Source organism: Oryx dammah, unplaced genomic scaffold, assembly GCF_014754425.2.
Source record: "Oryx dammah isolate SB20612 unplaced genomic scaffold, SCBI_Odam_1.1 HiC_scaffold_19, whole genome shotgun sequence".
NCBI lineage: Eukaryota > Metazoa > Chordata > Mammalia > Artiodactyla > Bovidae > Oryx > Oryx dammah.
Genome location: NW_024070203.1, coordinates 45,827,074 through 45,851,079, shown reverse-complemented (window position 1 = coordinate 45,851,079; position 24,006 = coordinate 45,827,074). Strand labels below are relative to the sequence as shown.

General features: G+C 41.9%; 1 protein-coding gene across 5 annotated transcripts in view; it reads left to right on the top strand.

Annotated features, from left to right (window-relative positions):
* NCOA2 (nuclear receptor coactivator 2) overlaps positions 1-24,006 on the top strand; it is a 283,927-nt gene that overhangs the window by 220,214 nt on the left and 39,707 nt on the right. For all 5 annotated transcript variants that reach the window (XM_040261360.1, XM_040261357.1, XM_040261359.1 and 2 more), the window contains 7 exons: positions 4,076-4,179; positions 8,812-8,989; positions 11,350-11,538; positions 14,063-14,164; positions 14,450-14,593; positions 18,102-18,249; positions 20,256-21,525. In XM_040261360.1, the coding sequence (XP_040117294.1) occupies positions 4,076-4,179; positions 8,812-8,989; positions 11,350-11,538; positions 14,063-14,164; positions 14,450-14,593; positions 18,102-18,249; positions 20,256-21,525 (2,135 nt within the window). The remainder of the gene's footprint in view (positions 1-4,075; positions 4,180-8,811; positions 8,990-11,349; positions 11,539-14,062; positions 14,165-14,449; positions 14,594-18,101; positions 18,250-20,255; positions 21,526-24,006) is intronic.

Genomic DNA, 24,006 nt, shown 5'->3' with positions numbered 1-24,006 from the left:
TCTTGAAATGCTCCCACAAAATACCAATGTATGTCCGGGTAACATGACAAGATATCTCAAAGGAGTTTTTCTGTTCCTCCTATTTGACTGTAAAGCCCAAATGAACTTTGTACAGAGGTAGTAATTACTTCATGAAAAGTACCCAAATAATATAAATTCATGGCCAGTTTAATTTAGATTCAGATTACCTTGGTAAAGCCATATTTCTATGTATTTTCTATCACTTCATACTATTGAGATTTTAATATTGAGAAGTAGCCAAAGCACAAATCTAATACAGAGTTGAAAAGATGACAAGTTAACAAAAAATAAATATAAATAATTATGTATAAATCTTCAGTGAGGACAGGCATAAAGGTCCCTAAATTCTTTACCCTTTTTTCTTATTTATTTATTCTATGAGTAGTGAACAGTTCCCATTCTCTGAGTAAATATATGAATAGCATTGTGTGAACATTGAACATTTTAAAAGTTCTCTTGCAGACACTCAGTGGCCTCATCTGGAATTTTCTTTGCCAGCACACTAATATTATTTCAGATTGACCTTGGGAAAATTTTTGTTGTTTTCATTCTGAGTCCGGGATTCCTAAAATTCCAGCTTAGACAAATTGTTGGCCATTATTCCTGAACCCTGGTTTCAGAGGCCAGGCTGAGATTTCCCCAGGAACAGACGCCACACAACCATTGCTTTGGCCATGCACTCACGTGTCCCACAGAATCCAACACCACTACAGGGGATGTGAAGTATTTTCAGCTCTGCCCAGCCTTTAAAAAAAAAAAATCTCTTCTTTGAATTTAAAGTTAGTTCCTCACTGTACAGCCCTAAGTTCTCATTTGACTCTGTAGACGGCCCCTACCCCCTGCCCCCAGCAAGATATATCCTCTCATCCCACAAGGATCCTTCACTCCACCTGTAGCACAAGCATGACTGGAACACATAGCAGGACACCAGGACGCATGGACAGTATTCCTGGCCGGTTTCCTCATACCAGCCCTGCATTCTCTGTGAGTGCCTGTTAGCTGCTGCTTTTCTCCTTTCAAAAATTTATCAGTTGAATGTTAGAAAGAGGGGGAAAATGACATGGTTGATCATTGCAGTTTTTCAGGATGATAATTATTTTAATCCAGGCTTTCCAGTAGAGCCAAAAAAAGTGTTTTGCCCCCTCTGAATCATCTGTTACATTAAATTTTAGGCCCTTAACCTAAATTACAACCTGTAGATTCCTAAAGATGAAAGAAAATGATAATCTCATGCTCTGTATTTTCTGATAAGCATTAAAAATTCAGCACCTGAACACATTGCTAGAACATTTGGAATACCCCAGTCTGAAAGTCTGTCACTGTTTAGGAACCTGCATGATTGAGTTTTTCCAAGTTTGAATTTTTTAATTCCACAAAATATTGAATGGGTTGAGGAAACTTTGGGGTCTTCAGCATGATGATCAGATCCTCAAAATGTAAATATCTCACAAAATATATTGATTGTCTCTGAAAGACTTGGGAAATAAGATACATGAAGGTAACATATAATTAAGGATTATCGGCAATGTTTTATAACAACTTGAAGTGGACTATGATGTATAAAAATGTTGAATCACTTTATTGCACACCAGAAACTGATTTAATATTGCATATCAACTGTCCTTCAGGTTTTTTTACCAAAGGACTTGGAAATGGATTATCAGAAACTTTGTCATTTTGTATTATTTTGCCCTAAAATGAGGCTGAGGATTACTCAGTCTGCAGTTTTAACACTCCTACACCCTGAATGCCACCATACTGAAGACAAAAAGTAAATAAAAGGGAATGCAGGGACATTTATAATATCTATTACATGACTTTTGCGATTCAGTAGTCATGAAACTCGGGGATCCTTTAGGCCTAAACCTGCAGAGACCTCACAGGGCAGGGCTGTTAAATTAGAGGAAAAGTAGATGGAGCAGCCGCTGACGGTGCCTGTCCTGTCCCTGGACTGACGTGGGGAAGGGAGCAGAAACTGAAGAGAAATATACAGCTTCTTAGAGTGAACTGGGGGTTGGGGGGAGTAGGTCCCAATATGTATTTATTTGGGAGTTATTTGGCAATGAAAAAATTTCTGGGAAAAACGGGGAGGGGGAAGAGGAGTACCTGAGATCCCACCTGCCCCACATGAGAATGACTTGAAGAGCTGGGCTGAGATCAAGCCAGCAGCTAGGGCGAAGGACCTACAGTCGAGAGCTGGGGAGGGCAGCAAGGAAAGATGAAGTGAGGACTAGCACATCTTCACATGCTGAGTTATAAAGGCTATTAGACAAGCCACAGCTCTATTTATAGCCGGTCACAATTATTCAGATCTAAGCAGGTGAATCAGGAATGTCGCAGAGTCACTGAGAAAACAGATACTCCCTGCTTCTGACCTCTGCCTTTGGAACTCAGTCAGGAAGAGCTAATAAAGACAGCTATGCTAGTAGTTAAGTTATATTTGTAAGTTACTTTATGGATTTTGTTTTGTTTTTCCTTGTTTTTAGCTGTGCTGCACAACACTTGGGATCTTAATTCCCCAGCCAGGGATTGAACCCATACCCCCTGAATGGGAGGCTCAGAGTCTTAAACACTGGAATGCTAGGGAAGGCCCTTACTTGCTGGTTTTTCAAGTGTGTTTTACATATCCCATTTACTCCTGTCACAGCCCATGAAGCAAGAAGGCAGGAACTAAGGCCTCCAAAAGTTGAAGTGACATGCTCTGACTTGTACTAAGTGGCTGAGCTGAGACTTGAACTACACAGGCCCTCTTCCCTTTTCCACTGATACATATGCATGTGGACAATTTCCATCAAGATTTGGAGGGCCTGCATAATTCCTAATTATTTTCTGTAAGTTCCCAGATACAAATTAAGCTTTACAGGTTTTCACAAATACTGTGTAAAATGTTCTGTTACAAAAGAAAAAAAGAAGCAGAGTCTGCTAAGTTCATGAAAGCAAGTTGATTCTGAGTACTGAATTGATTTACAGTTTTCTCTGTGGTTCAGTCTCAGTCGTGTCCAACTCTCTGTGACCCCATGAACTGCAGCACACCAGGCTTCCCTGTCTTTCATGTCCTTCACTATCTCCCAGAGTCTGCTCAAAGTCATGTCCGTTGAGTCGGTGATGCCATCCAACCATCTCATCCTCACAGTTTTCTTAACTTGCATTTAATTACAGTGATAACATGCAGTGTAAAAAAAGGCTATAATTTATTCCAGGACAAATAATTGGTACATCGTGTTGTGTTGTTTTCTAACAAATTGTTGCAATTTATCTTGTTATGCTTTAAACTTTTCTTGGTGTTCTCGAAATAACCCATTTGCATATACGTTGATGACTATGCATCTGTTTCCTGCACGAGCCTTTTCCATGACGGAATGTCTTCCCAGGCCTGGTGGGAAGTTGCTTCGCCCATTTGAGTCCAGAAGCCGAGACCAGGCATCTCTGAACTAGATGAAAGGGCTGCCGTCGAAATTCTCCGAGTGCCTGATAGGGTGTCTCGCTCTCTTCCTCTTGTCGTTAACCACCTTCCTCCAGGCAGGGGCCAGTCTTTTTGGTTATTCTAAATGTGAAGGTGACAAGAGGTGGGACGGTCCAAAAGCCACAGGAGTGTCCCAGGGAAGCAGCAACAGTGGTCAGGACTCGTTTTTATTCCTTCAGACGCATCTCTGATTTCTCTCCCGAAGCCTGAACTACAGACTCCCGGTCAGTCATCCCTGCTTAGGGAGTCTGCAGAAAGCCCTAATTGTGCTGCAGTATATAACAGTTTTGCAGTCTTTAAAAAAAAAAAAAAAGCTTGTTGGGGACTGGCATGAAACCTCTAAACTCATTTTATCGGCAGCCTGAAAGGGGCTCTGAGCCACAGGTCTTGGAGGTGAAAAGTTAATGTTCTGGCTCCCGCTTCCAGCGGTTTCTCCCATGCCATGGCAGCGGGGATGTTCTCTAACTCTTTTACAGTCTGATCTGATCCTGCTGAAGATTTTTTTTTTGAAGTCATAACAATAAAAATGTTCTTGTGTCACTCTGTCCTTGAAATAGCACACCAGTTAATTCACACTCGTGTTTGTTTCAGAGAAAGCAGCAGCTGCCAACATCGATGAAGTGCAGAAGTCAGACGTATCGTCTACCGGGCAGGGGGTCATTGACAAGGATGCACTGGGGCCGATGATGCTGGAGGTATTTCACCCTGCTGTTGATCTTCCCAGTATTCCGTTTAATCTTTTAGTGAATGCTGCTGTGTTTAAAATGGACCACCAAGAAGGTCCTACTATATAGCGCAGGGAACTCTACCCAATGTTATGTGACAACCTGGAAGGGAGGGGAGCTTGAGGGAGAGAACGGCTGAGTGCCTTGGCTGTCCACCTGAAACTATCACAGCATTGTTAATTAGCTAAACTCCAATCTCAAATAAAAAGTTTAAAAAAAAATTCATTTTTAAGTGAATATAATTTAAGGCTAATCCACATTTACTTTTCACTCTTAAAATGGAAGTACTGCTGACCTCTTGAGCTTACTAATATGTATCTAAAATTTACTCCTGGTTCCAGCTTACGTACCTTTCAGGTTGATAATGTAGAATTAAATTAACTAGATTAGAGTATAAATTTGCCCAACTTTAAGTGCTAGTTGAGCATTCATTTCACAAGCACTCATGTTCACACATCCTGTTAAATTCTATGATATATTGTGTTTTGAAATGTTGCCAGAATTCTTACATTTTCACCTGTACAAGTACAGATAATTATGTATACAGGCTAAAATTTGAGGACCAAATGGAGGTTTATACTTTTTATTTATGCTACATGAATCTAGATTATTGATTTCATAAAGATAAAAATTGAAGTAATATTCAGAACTTTTAAGATAAGCATCACTGCAATGGGTGATCTTAACTGCCATTTCTTTTTGGGGGGTCCAACTTTTTTTTTTTTTTTTTAATTTATTTTTTATTTTACTTTACAATTCTGTATTGGTTTTGGCATACATTGACATGAATCCACCATGGGTGTAGATGCGTTCCCAAACATGAACCCCCCTCCCACCCCCCTCCCCACAACATCTCTCTGGGTCATCCCCATGTACCAGCCCCAAGCGTGCCGTATCCTGCATCGGACATAGACAGGCAATTCGATTCTTACATGATATTATACATGTTTCAATGCCATTCTCCCAAATCATCTCACCCTCTCCCTCTCCCTCTGAGTCCAAAAGTCCGCTATACACATATAAGATGACCCTGTATGCAGGACACCAACTTTTTTTTAATTGGAGTATCGTATGTAATTGTTTTACAATGTTGTATTAGTTTCTGCTGTACAACAGTGTGAATCAGCTGTGAGTATACATATATCTCCTCCTTCTTAATTAACTGCCATTTCTTTATTAACTTTAGGAGTTTTCATGATCAGACTACTATCTAGAATTTGTTAAGTACCACTTTCTTATTTTATTAACCCAGTACAGTATTAAGCATCAGATTCTTTGCTATACCTATTCCAAAATTAAAATTCAGGATGTAGGCTATGGTAAGATGAGGGGGAAAAAATGTCAGTGAATATATAACAAGAAGCAGAGGAGCCCTGAGACATAAATTATGTCAGTTCTCAGGATAATTTACTCTGCTGATGATATGATGAGATTGAAAATTATCACATGGCCAGAAGGTCTGCAGCATTGCTATTGTAGAATTGCTTCACTGGCAGCCACCGCACATATAGAAGAAATTAGGATTTTTAAAGCAAAGATAACCAGTTGACACATAAGATGATTTTTATTTTTAGAAAGTCTAATTCTGTGAAAATCTACTGTATAATGGGGCTAGGGAGACACAGAAAAAAATGTAAAGATTGTCTGACCCAGTCTTTATTTTTAGAGATGACAAAATTCAACCCTTGGGGCTACCCTGCTGACCAAAAGATTTTAAAGGACCCTATGTTGGGCCCCGCTTGTTTCTCTTTCATCACCGGCTTGAAAACACGTAATGACAATTTTTAGAGAAAAAGTGAAAACACACTTAACCTGATTTTCCAGAGCTGACAAGGCGCTGGAAGGCCAGAGAGTGCTGCTTCCTACTTGGTTCTTAGAAGCAGCTGAGAAAACCCTTAACTAGGCGGACTCTTCGAATTCGATGAAAGAACTGGAAACAAAATTCATTTGAAAATGATGGGGAATTTTAAATATTACAGTTAGGAAAATCCTATATACCTGTGTTTATTACTTACATTGGGGATGACTTAAAGTAGGGTGGAAACTGTTGGGAAGATTTTCAAGGCTTCTGAAAAGAGATGCTGGCAGTAACCACAAGGCTATGACTCAAGCTCTTTGAGAGCAAGCTCATTAATTGCAGAAATCAGATTGCTAGATGTCAACGGATCTTATCTCATAAGATCAAATCCACATTTTCACTGTTGCAAAATAGTCTTCTGAGAATTCAGTGCATTGAGCAAACACCTGTGTAGCAGGACTTCAGTGCTAAACATGTGAGAGGTAATGCTTTGAATCTAGAGACTTAAGGTTTGAATTTGCATCTTTTCCCTGTTAACATGTAATAATTTAAACAGAGAAAACTTGCTCTCATTGAGCCATTCTAGGCATAGATGCACACTCATGCTTACATCATACCATAGTAGTTGCTAGGCAACAAAACTAAATGTCAGTTTTTTTCATGAGAGCATATCATAGTGAGCTTTAAGAAAACAAATAGTTTTATAAGGTGAAAGAATTTCATCTTTCCACTATATCTTTACCATTGTATAAAGCAGTAGGAAGCTATGTGCACTTCCAAAAGTGACCCATAGGTAATATTATGACAATCCCTGTTGAAGGTATATTTAAAGCTGTGAGTTTAAAAGAACACTTAGTACATAACTAATCAACTGACTTACTTCCTGACCTCCCTCCACATATACACGAGCACACACTCACATAAGGTTTCCAACAGTTGATGCCAACCTATCGTGGAAAGCTATTTACACAGTCTTGCTTTGGCTTGCACATGGTTTACACCAGTGGGAACACCACAATGAACATTTAAGAAGAACTTAAAATGGTGTCTGTATATGTGTATATGTGTGTGTGTACATATGTGTATATATTTTAAGAGCTTTTCATTGGTGCCTTGTGGTCAGTTCTAATTTGAGAGAGTCCGTAGTTTTGTCATGAAAATAGAATTAAAGATGAAATATTTCAAAGAAAGCTCACAGAATAGGAGCTTGTTAAATAATAACTTAAGGAAAAAGCAAACTAGAGGAAAAAGTAAAGCACTATGCCCCAGTCATGCACATTGTTATATTGGTGTGTCCATGAAACATCCATGTGAAAAACCAGTAAATACACAGCCTGAAGAAACTGGCATGAACTGGATGGACCCCTTGGCGGTGATCCAAGGAATGCCTGGTCACTATCAAGACTCGTCCCGTCCTAATCGCTCCCTGATCCGTAAAACAGCTCTGGCAAATAAGGATCAAAAAGGGAAAGGAGGCAGAACTAAGAGAAACTTACTGAGTGCCCAGACTTTGCATTGTCCAGGCAACCGTGACAAGAAGGCGCTCTGGGTCAACACTGGGGAGAACTCTGTGCCACCTGGGAATCAAAGCACAAGCTTTGGAGGCAGTCTACCCGGATTTGCATCCCAGCTCTGGTTGCAAGAGCTTGGGCAAATCACTTACCCTCTTTGAGTCTCAATTTTTCCTTCTTCTGTAAATTGGCAAAGGGAAAACATTCCTTCCAGAATTGTAAATGTTAAAATGACACAGTGGGAAATTTCCTCGCAATCCAATGGTTAGGACCCTGCGCACTTACTGCCGAGGGCCCCAGGTTTGATCCCTGGTCAGGGAACTGAAATCCCACAAGCTGCACAGCACGGCCAAAAAAATAAATAAGTAAAAATAAAAAGTCACAGTGTGTTTAAGGCTCAGTAAATATGTCGATATCTACTGTTATTTCCTGAAATGATCCTCAGCCCTTCATCTCCTTCCCTAATCTGTTTTAGAATGATAGCAAAGTGAACCATGCACCCATCACAGGAAAAATGCTCCTGCTCTCCAGGTGATTTAGGAACCTACATCTTAACAACCTGGAGAATAAAGAAATACAGCCAGGCACAATTAGTTAACTTTCTTTCCCTTGGGGTTAGAAACCTAAACCCCAAGGCCCTGTGTAGTCTCAGCCTGAGGTCCCCAGGAAGACAGGTTTGTCACATCAGACACACACTTCCCAGAACCTTCCCCCACTGACACCAGACAATAAAGGATTGACGTTGCTTAAAAAGGTCTGAGATCATTTTCAATTCTTTTCATTTAAGACTTGGCAGCTTAGCAAAATTTTCTGATTTTTTTTTCCTTGGCATTTATCCTTAAACTGTGGGAAATTATCAGTGACTTCTCCCTTGCATTGTATTCCATGAGGAACTATACCAAGGAAAAGTAATAGCTCTGAACTGGATCAGTAGCATACGAGTTGTTCTCCACTTTGCGGAGTACATCCGTCTCATTCGGAAAATACAGATGAATGCCTTCATACTCTTAACGTGGCAGTAATTATCTCCTGATAAAGTAACAGGATGAGTGTTTGTCATTTAGTTTATGACAAGAAACCCTGATGTAGGCTCTGTCCTACTTTCTAAGATGGAATCATCTCACCAAGAAAAATGTGTTCGTTGTTTCTGAATGTGAGGAGAGGTGGGAGAGAGATCTCTTTTCTTCTCCATGCGTGAATCATGTTTCCCTTAAAAGGACCGTTCCCTTCGTAACAGTCGCACGTGACCTTCCACTGCAGTCTTTCTAACATAGTTTGTGCCTCTTCCCATAGGCCCTTGATGGGTTCTTCTTTGTAGTGAACCTGGAAGGCAACGTTGTGTTTGTTTCAGAGAATGTGACACAGTACCTAAGGTATAACCAGGAAGAGCTGATGAACAAAAGTGTCTATAGCGTTCTGCACGTTGGGGACCACACTGAATTCGTCAAAAACCTGCTGCCAAAGTCCATAGGTAAATGAATGTCCTCCGGGTCTCTGCTCACCTCCCCACACCACCCCGCCCCCACACACATCATCTTGGCCAGTGGGAGGTGAAACAGAACTCTTTTATGTCAGTCGGGGATAACAGTAACTGGGGAGTGTTTTAAGAGATGCTTGTGTTAAATGTTTTAAGCTTAGAAGTCATGGAGAAAAGGCCATCTGTAGATATTGGTCTATGAATGATCGTTTTGACCCTATATTTAAAGTAAGTGAAAGGGCTTCAGATGGAAAGCAGTCATATGGCAACTGTTTTCATGGGGTTTGTTTGGTGGTGGTTTTTTTTTTTTTTTTTCAAGACAGTGCCCAATTGCCTCCCACCCTATCCAGTGCCAGCCGACTCTGTTTTGTCCTTTTTCTCCATGACCACTTAAGAAGTAGAAGGTCACGAGAAGCTTGAGATTGAGTTTATTTTGAGTCCCAGCTTGTGAAGAGTATGATGTGGGTGTATACGCCGTTCTAAAAATAAAATGTGAAGGAACAAGTGGTGTGTCGCGGTTCAGATGCTCTCAGCCTGGGAGCCCGAAATGGGCTCTTTGGTTCACAGACTCTTCAGTGGCTCTGCAGGTGACGTGGTGGTCTACTGCCTCCTTCCCCACCCACTGCTGCCCCTTCCTGCCCTCCTCATCTTGACCAAAAGTGTCCGTGATGATAAAGGGCCATGTTTTAAAGTGGGTGATTCACTGCATGGGCCCACCTCAATGGCTGCTTGGGGAGCATAACTGTTCCCAGTCACTAAGTGCTCTTTTTTAATATTCTCACTTAAGCTGATGATGCTAAGAACGTCTTCATGGCTAAAAAGAAGTGCATATTTTAGTAGAGAATAAAGTCAAGTCCTGAGTTAGCAAAAATTTTTGTTCCTTTTCTTAAAACTGTTTATACTAGCTGGTCTCATTGTCACCACAGTAAATAGGAAAAGGTCCTTTCACATTCCATTATGGCTAGCTTTTCTTTTAATAGGATAACCCTTTGTTTAAAGTGACTGCAACAGTAATACAAAATGTGAGATCCTTTTATTATATTCTCTAGTAAATGAACAAGAAAATGGGATATCTTATTTCAAATAACTAGTATTTTCAAATCTCTTCAGTAATTTTATGACTTCCTTAAAGGACCTGTACTTGTTAATTCACTATTATTATTTATTCACTTGTCTAAAGAGCTCTCTGCCTTACGTTATATTGTATTTTTTTATACTTTCAAATTACTTACTAACCTGAGTTAATAAGAGGTCTTTTTTCCTTTGATTACTCTATGTAGTCTCCTTTATGTAAATAAGCTTTTAAGAATATTGATGGTAAAATAAACTTTTCAGATGTCTATATAAAGCTAGCTGTGGTTCCTTCAGTAAAACAGTTTCTTGCAGTTAACTTGATATTTCCTTTTTCTCTCTAGGATTTGTTTCTTTCTTTCCGCCTCTGCAGCCCAGTGTCTGTGGAGTTAGCATTGTGGGATCTAACTGGTCTTTCAAATGTTTTCTAGCTAGTGACTTTTGAAAGTGCTTTGCTTATCTTTTGACTGGCCCTTTTTTATTTCTCTTTTTGGTTTCTCTAATGCATCTCAAAAAAAAAATGTCTTCTCTTACATCACCTTTTTCTTGAATTAATATATATGTTTAATATATTGGTATTAGATTCCTAAGTATTGATAAGAAAATAGAAGACATAGTATAGTATTATTTCATAGTATAGTAGTATTTCATTGAAAAGGAATAAATGACATTAGCAGTATATTCTCAAGATTATTTCAGTCTTAATGAAGAAATATACATGAAGAAAAAAAATATAGCCCAATCTCAGATTATACACTTCAACTTTTGGTGAAGTTTTAGGGAAGAGGGCTCAGTAAGAAGCAACAGTGTGGGATGCCTAGAGTTGCTGGTTACATAACTCGAGGGCCTCAAGCCTTGGGGCAGGAGTCATGTAGGTAGGAGACATGGAGAAGTCCTGACCTTTTAGATGAGGTAGCAGGTGCAGAGATGTCCATGTGGGACCGGGTGTGGATAATGACGGGGACAGATCTTGTGCTCAGCAACATGAAAGATCCAGTTGGATGGGTAAGAGGGGGCTGGTGAGAAATCAGGGCCTGAGCTTGAAGGGAAAGAGTCCGGGTGAAGAGTAACCAGTGTGAAAGACATTTGAGATTCCCACGAAGTTTCCCAAGAATTCACCCAGTCATTCCTCCCCCTATAGATTTTGAAGTTACTTAGAAAAGTGTAAACACTATGTGAAAGTAAAATCACTGCGTGTTTCCTACACCGTTTTGATAAATTGGCAGAAGCCAGTCTGACACTAGTTTCTTTACCCTGTTGGGTTGCTTTTGCCTTTTGCTCAGTGAACGGGGGAGCTTGGTCCGGCGAACCTCCCAGGCGGAACAGCCATACTTTCAATTGTCGGATGCTGGTAAAACCTTTACCTGAATCAGAAGAGGAAGGTCATGACAACCAGGAAACACATCAGAAATATGAAACTATGCAGTGCTTTGCTGTCTCTCAACCAAAGTCCATCAAAGAAGAAGGAGAAGGTAGGGGCTACTTCTGAGATACGCTAGGGTCATGTATTCCTGTGCTCCTTTTTCACACTTAATAATCTGAAACTAGAGGCCACACAAAGGAAAATTTAGAGACAGTTCCTTCATTCTTTTCCTACTTAACAATTCTTGTTATCAGTTTAATTATCAAGTCTTTAAAACAGCACTATCCAATAGAATTTTCTGTGACGATGGCAGTGTTATGTATCTTCAGCGTCCAGCACAGCCACCTCTAGCCACAGGTAGTTGTTGAGAATCTGAAATGTCAGTAATGCAGCTGGGGACCAAATTGTCTATTTTGTTAAGTCTTCATTTAAATACCCAGGCTAGTAGCTACCCTGCCAGAGCAATTCCACTAGTATTGAACCTCTCAGGGGTCCTAGGCATCTCTGAACATCTGCAGCAAGGTCCAAGCCACATCTTGGAAAACACCCATGGTACAAAGAACATCTTTTGTATACTTCGAAGGAATTAATGAATTTTGTGTGGTTTGTCTATGGATGCTGCATCCAGAATAAGAGAGGATGGAGATGGGAGCGGGAGTGGGAGAAGAGTTCCAAACTGTAAGCTCTTAGGCACTTCCCTTTAAAGAGATACTGATATAGTGTCCAGCCCTATGCCTTCTGAGGAGATTGCTCTACACCTCTGAGACTGTCGCTGTCTATGATATGGGACAGTGCTGAATATGGCCTCCTGTGTGTGTAGCCGAAGGGAAAGAGCCGAGGCCCATCAGTCAGTAGAAACTTTGCGGGCTTTATAATCAGACAGGCCAGCTCCTACATCAGCTGCGTATTAGCGCTGACTGTGGGCAAGTTCTCAACCTCTCTGAACACCCACATATTCTCTTAACCAGTGAAATCAACAATTCCAGTATCGCAGTGTAATAAAGATTAAATGAGCATGCCTGTACCATGATTGGCATAGATATTTAATCCTCTTTTCAAAAAATATGTAAGTAATTTTTAATTTAAATTTTATTGGAAAGGAAGTAATTGAGCTGTCACAGATGATACATAGTTTTCAAAATTAAATTTTTACGTAGAGATGGAATGTCAAGCTGTTTTATTCTCCTGTATGCAACAGAGTAAGTGCTGCTAATTCGTCTGTAATATTCTAAAGCCATATTCTATAGCTGAGCTAATTTATGGTTTTGTGCTGTATATGTCAACATGTTTGTCCATTTAAAATCTGATTCCGAATGTTTACATAGTATAGCATAAGAGTAGGGTTTCTGAGCCATGGTGCACTCATGTTCAAATCCTCGCTTCCCCAAAATTTCATGTGATGTTGGGTAAGTTACTGAAACTCCATGCTTTGGCTTCTCCTCTGTTAAGTGGAGATAATGCTAGGACCTGCCTCATAGAGTTGTTAAGAGGATTAAATGAATCAGTAACCTGTAAAGCAGCTAGAAAGATGTCTATCTCAGAGTAAATGCTTAAAAATTTAGCTTTTATTATGTTGAAGATAAGGATTATATTTATGTTTGTGATACTCACTATTATTGGATATGTTTAAAGACATTCTTTCCCAAATTTAAAATCATAAATCAGTGACATAAGATATGAAATGAAATGAAATGAGGTCGCTCAGTCGTGTCTGACTCTTTGCGACCCCATGGACTGTAGCCTACCAGGCTCCTCTGTCCGTGAAATTTTCCAGGCAATAGTCCTGGAGTGGATTGCCATTTCCTTCTCCAGGGATCTTCCCAACCCAGGGATCGAACCCGGGTCTCCCGCATTGTAGACAGATGCTTTACCGTCTGAGCCACCAAAGATACAAAGAGACTTCTTTTTAATCAACCTTTTATCCAGCACTTTTGAAATTGAAAAGGCTTGCAGTGTGCTCTCCATGTTACAAGATAAAACACATCCTTCCTGATCTCCAGAAGTGAACACAGACACATAAAACAGTTGAAGTAGGGTAAGGAATAAATGCTTAGCATCAGTTGTGTGAGATCCTAGCCATGGCCAAGGAACTAAACTTGAGACACACTGCATTTTCTAGGATTTGTTCTCTGAGTCTGAGTCTAGACTCTGTTTATATACTTTGCTTTAAATTGCATGTTGCCATTGTGGGAGCATCAGCATAGTTCAGGAGAAGGTATATCTAGTTTCCCTGTATCTTAATGAACCTAAAACTCAAAGAGAAAACCCTGGACGGTTTCAGTTGTCATCATTTATAGGCTTTATTAAGAATTCAGCTGGTTGTTAATATCAGCCAGTTAATAAGAAAGGGTTCCATTCATTTCCACCACTGGGGAGATGCTTTCGGATGGTCAGCTGTAGTATGGCAGATGCGCTTTCATCACATGTCATGTGGCTTCAGCAGTTTATCCTCAGCTCCCCATATCTCAACCTCCCCCAGCTGCTCCCCACTCCAGATGAGGACCAGAGGTACATAGTGTCTCGTTGCTCTCTCCCCTACTGACCTACAAGGTTGTGCTGTCATAAGTGCATTTGATTTTGTTTGAAACACTGCAAAAGGCTCCTATGATAACCATCAATGTATGTGATTGAAGATTTGCAGTCCTGCTTGATTTGTGTGGCTAGAAGAGTTCCCATGAAGGAGAGACCAGCTCTTCCCTCATCAGAAAGTTTTACTACTCGCCAAGATCTCCAAGGTAAATTTTCTTAGCAGAGAAGGGCAAAGAAATCATTCTAGAATACTTAGATGTTTGTCAACACAAGTAATGGGTCTAGAAGCTGATGAAGAAGCTGAGCATAGCTGCTGCTGGGGCAGAAGCTGGAGGTGGGGTGGGGGGGGACATTTCTCACCTTCTACCCTCCTGCTCCACGCACTTACGCTACCTATTCCTAAAGAAATCAGTTTTTATCTCTTTAAGATTTAACTATTTCTCTAAACAATGGATCAGTGTGTAGGTCAAATGCTCACTGTTGTTTACTAGGCAAGATCACGTCCCTGGACACTAGCACCATGCGGGCAGCCATGAAGCCAGGCTGGGAGGACCTGGTGAGGAGGTGCATCCAGAAGTTCCACGCACAGCACGAGGGGGAGTCTGTGTCTTACGCAAAGAGGCATCACCACGAAGGTAACGGTCTCTCAGTGACACCCTTCTTGAAGTCCATCTTGCTGACTTACCCCTTCTGATGAGCACTCTCTCTGCAACAGTGATTCCTGAACCCACCCTGGGGGCTTAGATCTGGTGACTCTTGCCCAGGACTGTCGCCATCTGAAGGGAAATGGAATAGGAGGAACTGTAGGGCTAAGAGCGTGATGAGGGAAGTCAAATTGAAGATGATAACCTCTCAAAAGGCAGATGAAAGGGAACGAGATCATTTTCTTCAATGCTCCGGCTTCTAGACATGTAAGTCGGTGCTCTCAGGTCCCCTCTAATAGCAAAAAAAAAAAAAAAAAACCTGAATCATAAGGATACTGTGAAAATAAGAATGAAAGGAAATTTGCAAGAACAGGTGAATTCCTGGTAGAGGTGACAGTGGGATCCTGAGGCCCACCACCACCATTACCACCTTCTAGATGAAGTCTGGAAAGAGACATCGTTTCTAGAAAGAGATGAAATGACTTGTCTGGTGTCATACAGTTGGTTAATAGGACACCTGGAGCTAAGCCCACAATGTCAGAGTCGTCTTTCAGTAATAATAGCAGCCCTCTGAGCACCAGGCCTCTGCCCGGCATTGGCCCCCTTCCTGTGGGCCGCTCGATCCCCATGGTCCACCCAGGGACGTGGGTGTTTGCCTCTCATGCTGTCAATGGGGAGCTGACGCAGGTGACACAGAGCCGGGAGCCTTCGATTAGAAAGTGTGAGCCCTGGAGGGACCTGAGGGTCGTCCTGGCCATCACTCCACCTCACTGCTCCCACTGCTGTTCTGCAGCATCAGTTTTTCTCAGGTGCATTCTGGTCTTTTGCTAAGTTGGCGAGAACAAAGAAAAATAAATCCTTTCTTTAGCGCTTATTAAGGACTCCATCGTGGAGGGAGATACTTTTCACTTCCAGTCTTCTGACGCTTCTCTCGTGGGCCCCGCGTGTCCTGGTTGGGGCACTTGGTTACCAGCATGGATTCCATCAGAGCCACGCTGCCTTTGAGGTACAGGGCCCTGTGCTTTGTAACGGGGTTTGGCAAATTGTCTCCATATTTGCAGAAAAGTTTATAACTCAGTATTGACAATGCAATTTTAGTTTGTCATCTTCCATTGAAGGTGCATCCATGACTCTGTTGTTGCTGTTCAGTTGCTAAGTCACATCCGACTCTTTGAGACCTCACGAACAACAGTATACTAGCCTTTCCTGTCCTACACTATCTCCTGGAGTTTGCTCAAACTCTTGTCCGTTGAGTCAGTGATGCCATCCAGCCATCTCATCCTCTGTCCCCCCTTTCTCCTCCTGCCCTCAATCTTTCCCAGCATCAGGGTCTTTTCTAATGAGTCGGCTCTATGAATCAGATGGCCAAAAAGTTTTGGAGCTTCAGCTTCAGCATCAGTCCTTCCAGTGAATATTCAGGACTGATTTCCTTTAGGATTGACTGGTTGACTCTCCTTGCAGTCCAAGGGACTCCTAAGAGTCTTCTCCAGCACCACAGTTTGAAACTCTGGCATTTATCAATAGTGTTTGTATGTTAAAAAGTTTATGCTTTTAAGATTGCTTATGAAAAAATACAAGTCATGGTAAATAACCTTTTTTTTTTCATCCTGTTTATCCTTTTTATCTTCTTCATCCACATTTCTTAGAAATAAGCACTGAATCCAACCAATTGTGTCTTCCAGCATTTTTTAAGTGGGAAAGAAAAAGAGGAAATAAAGATGCCACATTTGACAGAAATAAATAACTTACCTGCCATTTCACTAGATCTGGTTTAAAATAAAAAGAACAGTAGAAATCCCCCAGCAACCTTGTTCAGTTTCCTTGGGCTCTGAGTAGCAATGGCCCATGTTTAATCCTGTGGCTTCCTGATTCCTTACACAAGGGTTTACAAATATGTACTGGGCACAGTGCTAGGTTTAAACAGAGGGAACCCACTGAAAGGAAACTCTACCATGTATAAAATACATTTCATCCAAGTGTATGAAATAAGTCAGATTGCAGGTAATCATTAGTATTGAATAAAAATCTACCGGAAAACTTTGTTTACATGGAGGAGCTTCCTGAATGCGTTCAGGGGCTTGCTGACACAAGTCTACTTGGTGGAAGTTCTTGATGTAGACAGACGGTAATGGAAAATCTCAAAGGATCACTGCCAAGGTCGGATAAAATTCTGAAATTATAAGCCACTGGAAATATGAATCCTATTATAAAAATGGTATTCCTGCTGCCATTGGCTGGCATACTGAGTATGGAAACCCAGATGCACATATGTACAGTAGTTTGTTTCCAGTACTGTCACTTGAGAGGAATCATGCAACAGTTGGTAGCAGAAAGTGATACCTAAATACTGTGTGTCCCTACCTGGAACTTCGCGGGGGAGCAGGGGGGCCGGTTTACCAGGGAAATTGCTCAAAGTGAAATTTTACCAAAAAGTCTGAATCCTCATTGTATGTCAGTACCTGCTTGTGTGTGTGTGTGTGTGTGTCCGTCTGTCTGTCTTTCGGTAATTTTGTGGAATGATGAATGTACTTGGTCACTTTGGGACTGACTATTCCACCCACAAAATTTGTGCTGAGGATTATGTGGTAAAAAATGGCAGTCATCTTAAAATGACTTAGGAGGTAAGGTAACTAAACCATGTGGCCGAATCAAATGTTCTTTTTTTTAATATGCAGTATCTGACAGCTTTAAAATGCAGTTGTTTTAAAGATAAATCTGAAATTTCTAGAGAAATTATTTTAGCCTAGTGTTATGTTTTCTGCTGTAGTCCTGAAAATGGAAATAACTGATGTCATTATCCAGATGTTAAACCAATTCTGTGTCACTCCGAGTTGTGCTCTTATTATTTCCGTTTTCTATTTAGCCGCCTTTTTTCTCTGAAAAGATCCCTCTGGTTGTTTATGTTTTACTTCCTGTTGTCCTGACCACAGAAATAATATGTCTTACACACTGGGAAACAAAATTGGGGAATGGTACTAGGATATAATAGATTAAATAGTTTGTAACTTCAAGATGAATATTCAGAGGATATATTCAGTGTCATAAGTTTTATATAATATTTACTATTGTATTAGTTTAAAGAGAAATTAAAGGCACATTGGACCCTTTAGAGGTAATCCTGTTTATAACACCATATTACTTCCTAACGTTTCAGACAAATCGTTGCAAAACTTCTTTTGAGCTAATAAATTGTTTATACTCTATCTTACCATGATCCTGAAGATTTTTAAAAGAACATGGTTGGGGGATCAAAACTTCATTTGGGGGGAAGAAAACCCAGTATACTGAAATTATTGGCATCTTGAGAGAAAAATAAATATCCTTTTAAAAATGGATCATGGATAATGTTCTGTCATAAAGTATTACTTACAACTCTCTCCAACCTGCTGGAAGGAAAATATCAAACTTAACCAAGTTGATTACTGTTGTTATGTCTGGCCCCGCCCCCACCCCCAGTTTTGTTTCTGACCATGCGTTCTGCTTCCTTGCTCGCCTGCAGTGCTGAGACAGGGATTGGCATTCAGTCAGATCTACCGTTTTTCCTTGTCTGACGGCACCCTCGTGGCCGCCCAAACGAAGAGCAAGCTCATCCGATCTCAGACTACTAACGAACCTCAGCTTGTGATATCTTTGCATGTGCTGCACAGGTAAGCCTCGTTCTGACACACCATCTCCCCTGCCCAGCTCAGGAAGCCAAGTTCCCAAAGCAAATTTTATCCCAGAGCTTGTCAGCTTGGGTAGACGTTTCTGTTGACCAACCCCAGTGATGTAAATATAAATTTATTTGTTATTGGGACTTCCCTGGTAGTCCAGTGGTTTAAGACTTCCAGTGCAAGGGGTAGGGTTAGTTCAGTCCCTGTTTAGGAAACTAAGATCCCACATGCCTCATGGCTGAAAAACCAAAATAGAAACAGAAGTAATGTTGTAGCAAATCCAATAAAGACTTTTAAAACGGTTCACATCAAAAAAAAACAAAGAGAAAAATAAGTAAACTGTTGGCTAAAAGACAACTTCGGATACTGAAATTCAAATTAAGGCTACACTTTGAACTTTAGCCTTAAGACTAATACATTTCTTTTTTTTAATTTTCTTGGCCACGTCATGCAGCTTGTGGGATCTTAGTTCCCTGACCAGGGATTGAACCTAGGCCCTCACCAGTGAAAACCTGGGAGTCCTAATGACTGGACCACCAGGGAATTCCCAATACTAGTGCATTTTAAAACCTAACTAGAAGGACACAAACTCACACTAATTTTGAAATGACTGCCTGTCACATCAGAAGAGGAAAACAGATCACTTCCCAGGGCAGGAATACACAATGACTTCTGCTCCCATGTGTTCAGATTTGAAACTTTCAAATATACATATACTTAGAGTATTTTAGATTGTTATTCTCAGCTTTAAATTAACCTTTTGCATTAGACTTTAAATTGAAAGGTAGTAAAAACATTTCCCCAAAAAATAAAAGTGAGGAAAATTGAATGTTGATTTTTAAAGTAAATATCATAAACCATCTTGTTTTAGAGCACAAATTTAGGGAAATGATTGCATTTCAAGTTATGTAAATATTTATGTGTGTGCTGTATAAAACTTTATGAGGTACTATCAGCAGATATATAAAGTTGCTCTAGAGTTCCCTTTTATTACACTTCTCAATTATGTACTTTGTTATTTAGAAATTAAAATCAAGCAGCCCTGTTTGCCAACTCTTAATAAATCTGACCTCGAACTGAAACAATCTGAAAGTGATTACAGATGGGCCAGATTGCTCCCCCCTAACTGAAAGCTGATGTTTGACAATTTGTGAAACCTGTTTTGTTTGGATTTGTGAACGCATTTGGTAACTCACAAGTGACTGCCAAGCTGTAAATTAAAGCTCAGAAGGCTTGGAAAATCGTCCAGCTTAGAAAGCTGCCCTGAGTGCAGGAGTGGAGTGGGGTGGCCTGCAAGTTAGAGACTAAGATCCCAGAGTAAGGATGGTCTGCAGCTCCTCGCATATGATCTGAGAGGCGCTCACTTGGCCTTCTAGGGGAACCCAGGCAGGGAACCTGTTAGACAGGTAACCGAATTCCCAACACTTTGGGTAACTTTGTTGGCTTGAAAACTTGGAGAGTTTCGAATAGTTGGGGCGGGGTTTTTTTTCCCTCTTAAGATTTACTATTCATCTTGAGCCAAGTAGCCCACATCAAGCTCCAGGCTCACAGATGGGTCTCTTGTTAGGAATTGTAATCTCTGGCAAATAATTGAAGACAGCTATGCTTGCTTGGGTCATTTCTTTCAGACAGTACAAGCTCTCAGTTATTCATGATAACATACCAGTTAATGAGCAAGGTATAGTATGTAATTGGAACCCTGCTAATGTCTTGTCTAGCAAATACAATGTCAGTATGGTAGTAGTCAAATTTAAACACAAACTCCCTCTGTAAAACCACAGACATCTTAATGAATGGACTAGAAAACATCCCTCTTGGTCCTAAATGCTGCATGTTCAATCTTGCCCATAATTGCAGATGGTTTCATCAAAGTATTATCTTTCTTTTCCTTCCATGTCGTCCGTTCTTTTAAAGAAATGAAGCAATCTCATCTTTGAAAATTAATAACAACTTGCTCAGTATCTTCCCTTTTATCTTATATGTCTTTCCTCATCTTACAGAGAGCAGAATGTATGTGTAATGAATCCGGATCTGACTGGACAAGCGATGGGGAAGCCACTGAATCCAATTAGCTCTAGCAGCCCTGCCCACCCGGCCATGTGCAGTGGGAACCCTGGTCAGGATATGACCCTCAGTAGCAATATAAACTTCCCCATGAATGGCCCAAAAGAACAGATGGGCATGCCCACGGGCAGGTTTGGTGGTTCCGGGGGAATGAACCACGTGTCGAGCATGCAAGCAGCCACTCCTCAGGGTAGTAACTATGCACTCAAGATGAACAGCCCCTCACAAAGCAGCCCGGGCCTGAATCCAGGACAGCCCAGCTCCATGCTCTCGCCAAGGCATCGCATGAGCCCCGGGGTGGCCGGAAGCCCTCGAATCCCTCCCAGTCAGTTCTCCCCCGCAGGAAGCTTGCATTCCCCTGTGGGAGTTTGCAGCAGCACAGGAAATAGCCATAGCTACACCAACAGTTCCCTCAACGCGCTGCAGGCCCTCAGCGAGGGGCACGGGGTCTCGCTAGGGTCGTCGTTGGCCTCCCCGGACCTCAAAATGGGCAATCTGCAAAACTCCCCAGTGAATATGAACCCCCCCCAGCTCAGCAAGATGGGGAGCTTAGACTCCAAAGACTGTTTTGGACTTTACGGGGAGCCCCCAGAAGGGCCAACCGGGCCAGCAGAGAGCAGCTGCCACCCTGGGGAGCCGAAGGATCCCAGTGAGGCTGGCCTGCCTCCTGCTGGGAGCAATGAGAGACCCGACGGGCAGAGCCGACTCCTCGACAGCAAGGGGCAGACCAAACTCCTGCAGCTGCTGACCACCAAATCCGACCAGATAGAGCCCTCGCCGCTGCCTAGCTCTCTGTCAGACACCAACAAGGACTCCACAGGCAGCTTGCCCGGCCCCGGGTCAACGCATGGGACTTCACTCAAGGAGAAGCATAAGATTTTGCACAGACTCCTGCAGGACAGCAGCTCCCCTGTGGACTTGGCAAAGCTGACAGCAGAAGCCACAGGCAAGGAGCTGAGCCAGGAGGCCAGCAGCACAGCTCCTGGGTCCGAGGCGAACATCAAGCAGGAGCCAGTGAGCCCCAAGAAGAAAGAGAATGCACTACTTCGCTATCTGCTCGATAAGGACGATACTAAAGATATCGGTTTACCAGAAATCACCCCCAAACTTGAGCGACTGGACAGTAAGACGGACCCTGCCAGCAACACAAAATTAATAGCTATGAAAACTGAGAAGGAGGAGATGAGCTTCGAGCCCAGTGACCAGGTAAGGTTTGTCGAGTGTTCTCCCAAGGGTACTAATTCATAGCCATCAAGGATTTCTCCACAAGGGGCCTGCTGAGGCCTCAGGGGACTGGATAAAAATAAGCCTCCTCCTTGGTGGTTCTTGCTTTGAGACAGAGGTAATAATTCTCACTGAGGTTGCGAGTTCCAAGCACTCTTACCTAACAAAGAATGGAGTCGTCATTCAGTCACTGAAAGTCATGTCCATTGCTTTGAGACCCCACAGACTGCAGCACGCCAGGCTTCCCTGTCCTTCACTGTCTCCCAGAGTTTGCTCAAACTTATGTCCATTGAGTCATGATGCCATCCAAGCATCTCATCCTCTTCTGCCCCCTTCTCCTCCTGCCCTCAATCTTTCCCAGCATCAGAGTCTCTCCAGTGAGTCAGCTCTTTGCATCGGGTGGCCAAAGTCTTGGAGCTTTAGCTTCAGCATCAGTCCTTCCAGTGAATATTTGGGGTTGATTTCCCTTAGGATTGACTGGTTTGATCTCCTTGCAGTCCAAGAGACTCTTCAAGAGTCTTTTCCAGCACCATAATTCAAAAGCATCAATTCTTTGGTGATCCCTCTTTTATGGTCCACCTCTGACATCCATATATGACTACTGGAAAACCCATTGCTTTGACTATATGGACCTTTGCTGGCAGAGAATAGAGCAGATGCTGACTTTTATTTTGTGAAGGGCCGAATGGTAATATTTCTGGCCACAGACTCTGTATCACAGCTATTCAGCTCGGCCACTGGAGGGCTACAAAAGCAATCCTAGATGCTAGGGGAACAACTGACCGTGCTGTGTTTCAGCCGGACTTTATCTACAGGCACTAATGCTTGAATTTTACACAATTTTCATGTGTCACAAGATATTCTTCTTTTGAAATTTTTTTCAGTTGTTAATAACTGTCAGTCCCTTCTTAGCTCATGGGCCATACAGAAACGAGTAGCTTTTTGCACACAGGGCAGCTAGGGTTTACCAACCCCTGGTATCAGAAGACACCTCACTTGTAAACAGTCACTTCCTCAAAAGTGGGTTTTGACAGAGTAGACTTAAGTAAATGATTTCTTACTTACTTTTCTCTCTTTTTAAGATCAGAGTCTGGCTGGTTTTCAAACTTAATGAAAATCATTCTACCTCTCTTTATTCTTGGCCAGGACTTATGCTTGATGCTGAAGACTTTCTTAGGCCGTCAGTAAAATCTTATTTAAAGGGAAATAAAGAGGAGAGGAGAAGTAGAATTGGCCTGGGTCTTGGTATAATTGAGCCACCAAATATCAAACATAAGTGCAAAACTGAAATAATAGGTGCTGCTATCTGTTGTTCTTGCATGAAAAACGAATTCCCTGAAAAAAAAACCCAGGATAGCTAAAATAATATTCTAAGTCATCCTTGATGACACGCTGAGGTAGTGACATCACAGGGAAAATGCCGACAGTCTAATATTTTTGTTTATGTTAAAAAAATGAGTCATTACTGACAATAATGGCTGGGTATAAGGGGCTTTCTGGGGAATCAGCAACTGGCTGCGTTAATGATGTCAGGAGCACTGCCTTCAGTCATGGTGGGTTCGAGGTGAAGAAGCTGCCCAAACCTTACTTACTAAAATGGTTCACTGACTTAAGTGGACATTTTAGGTGCTGTTTCAGGTGTGCATGGGAAGAGGAGCAGTTAGCACCCCTGACCACCCAGGGACCTCCTAGGTGGAGGCGAGCCTGGGGGCGGTGCTAGGGTGGAGATGCCTGATGGGCCCTGGCCACAGGACTGAGGCCACACCCTCTGACAGCCGGGCTCCTCCTGCGTCGGGAGCACGGAGTTTTCTGTCCGTCTTCCACTACTACCATTCTGTGAGGGCTTTGTGCCCTTCAGGAGGGAAACAGCATCGTTGTGTAAACCCCTTTGGTGATGAATCCTTAAACTCAGCTGTTGGTGCGGAGTTCTCAACAACGGCTACTCTGTGATGCTCTGAGATCATTACATGCAGACTCAGCAGAAACTTAATAACTGTATCTTGAATACAGTGTCGTGTAAAACCACACTGACAGCTGCAGACGTTTTAATCTTCTGAGGTTTACTAGATTAGAATACACAGGGCTAGTGGCAGTTCAGAGTGGCAGGCACAGATACTGTCACTCAGGTTTCTTGACACACGCTAGAGGGCAAGATGGTGACTCACGAGGTCCACCTTGGCTGAGTGGCTAAGTGGTTGGTCCCTCCCTCCAGGAACAGAATTTATTTCTATCCCTAGACTGAGGCCCTAGGGAGGTAAAGGGTCTGGAAAAGGGGGCCACTGTTTGGCATTTTTATATTTAGCTATATGATTACATTAGCTTCATACAAGAAGCTAACAAAGGAGGTTTTTAAGTCTTGAGTCACTTGCAGTTTCTAATTGGTATTTATAAGAACATTTTTAAAATCAAAACTGTCTCATTTTGAGAACTTAAAGCACAGAGTATTATCTGCACAAATCTGTC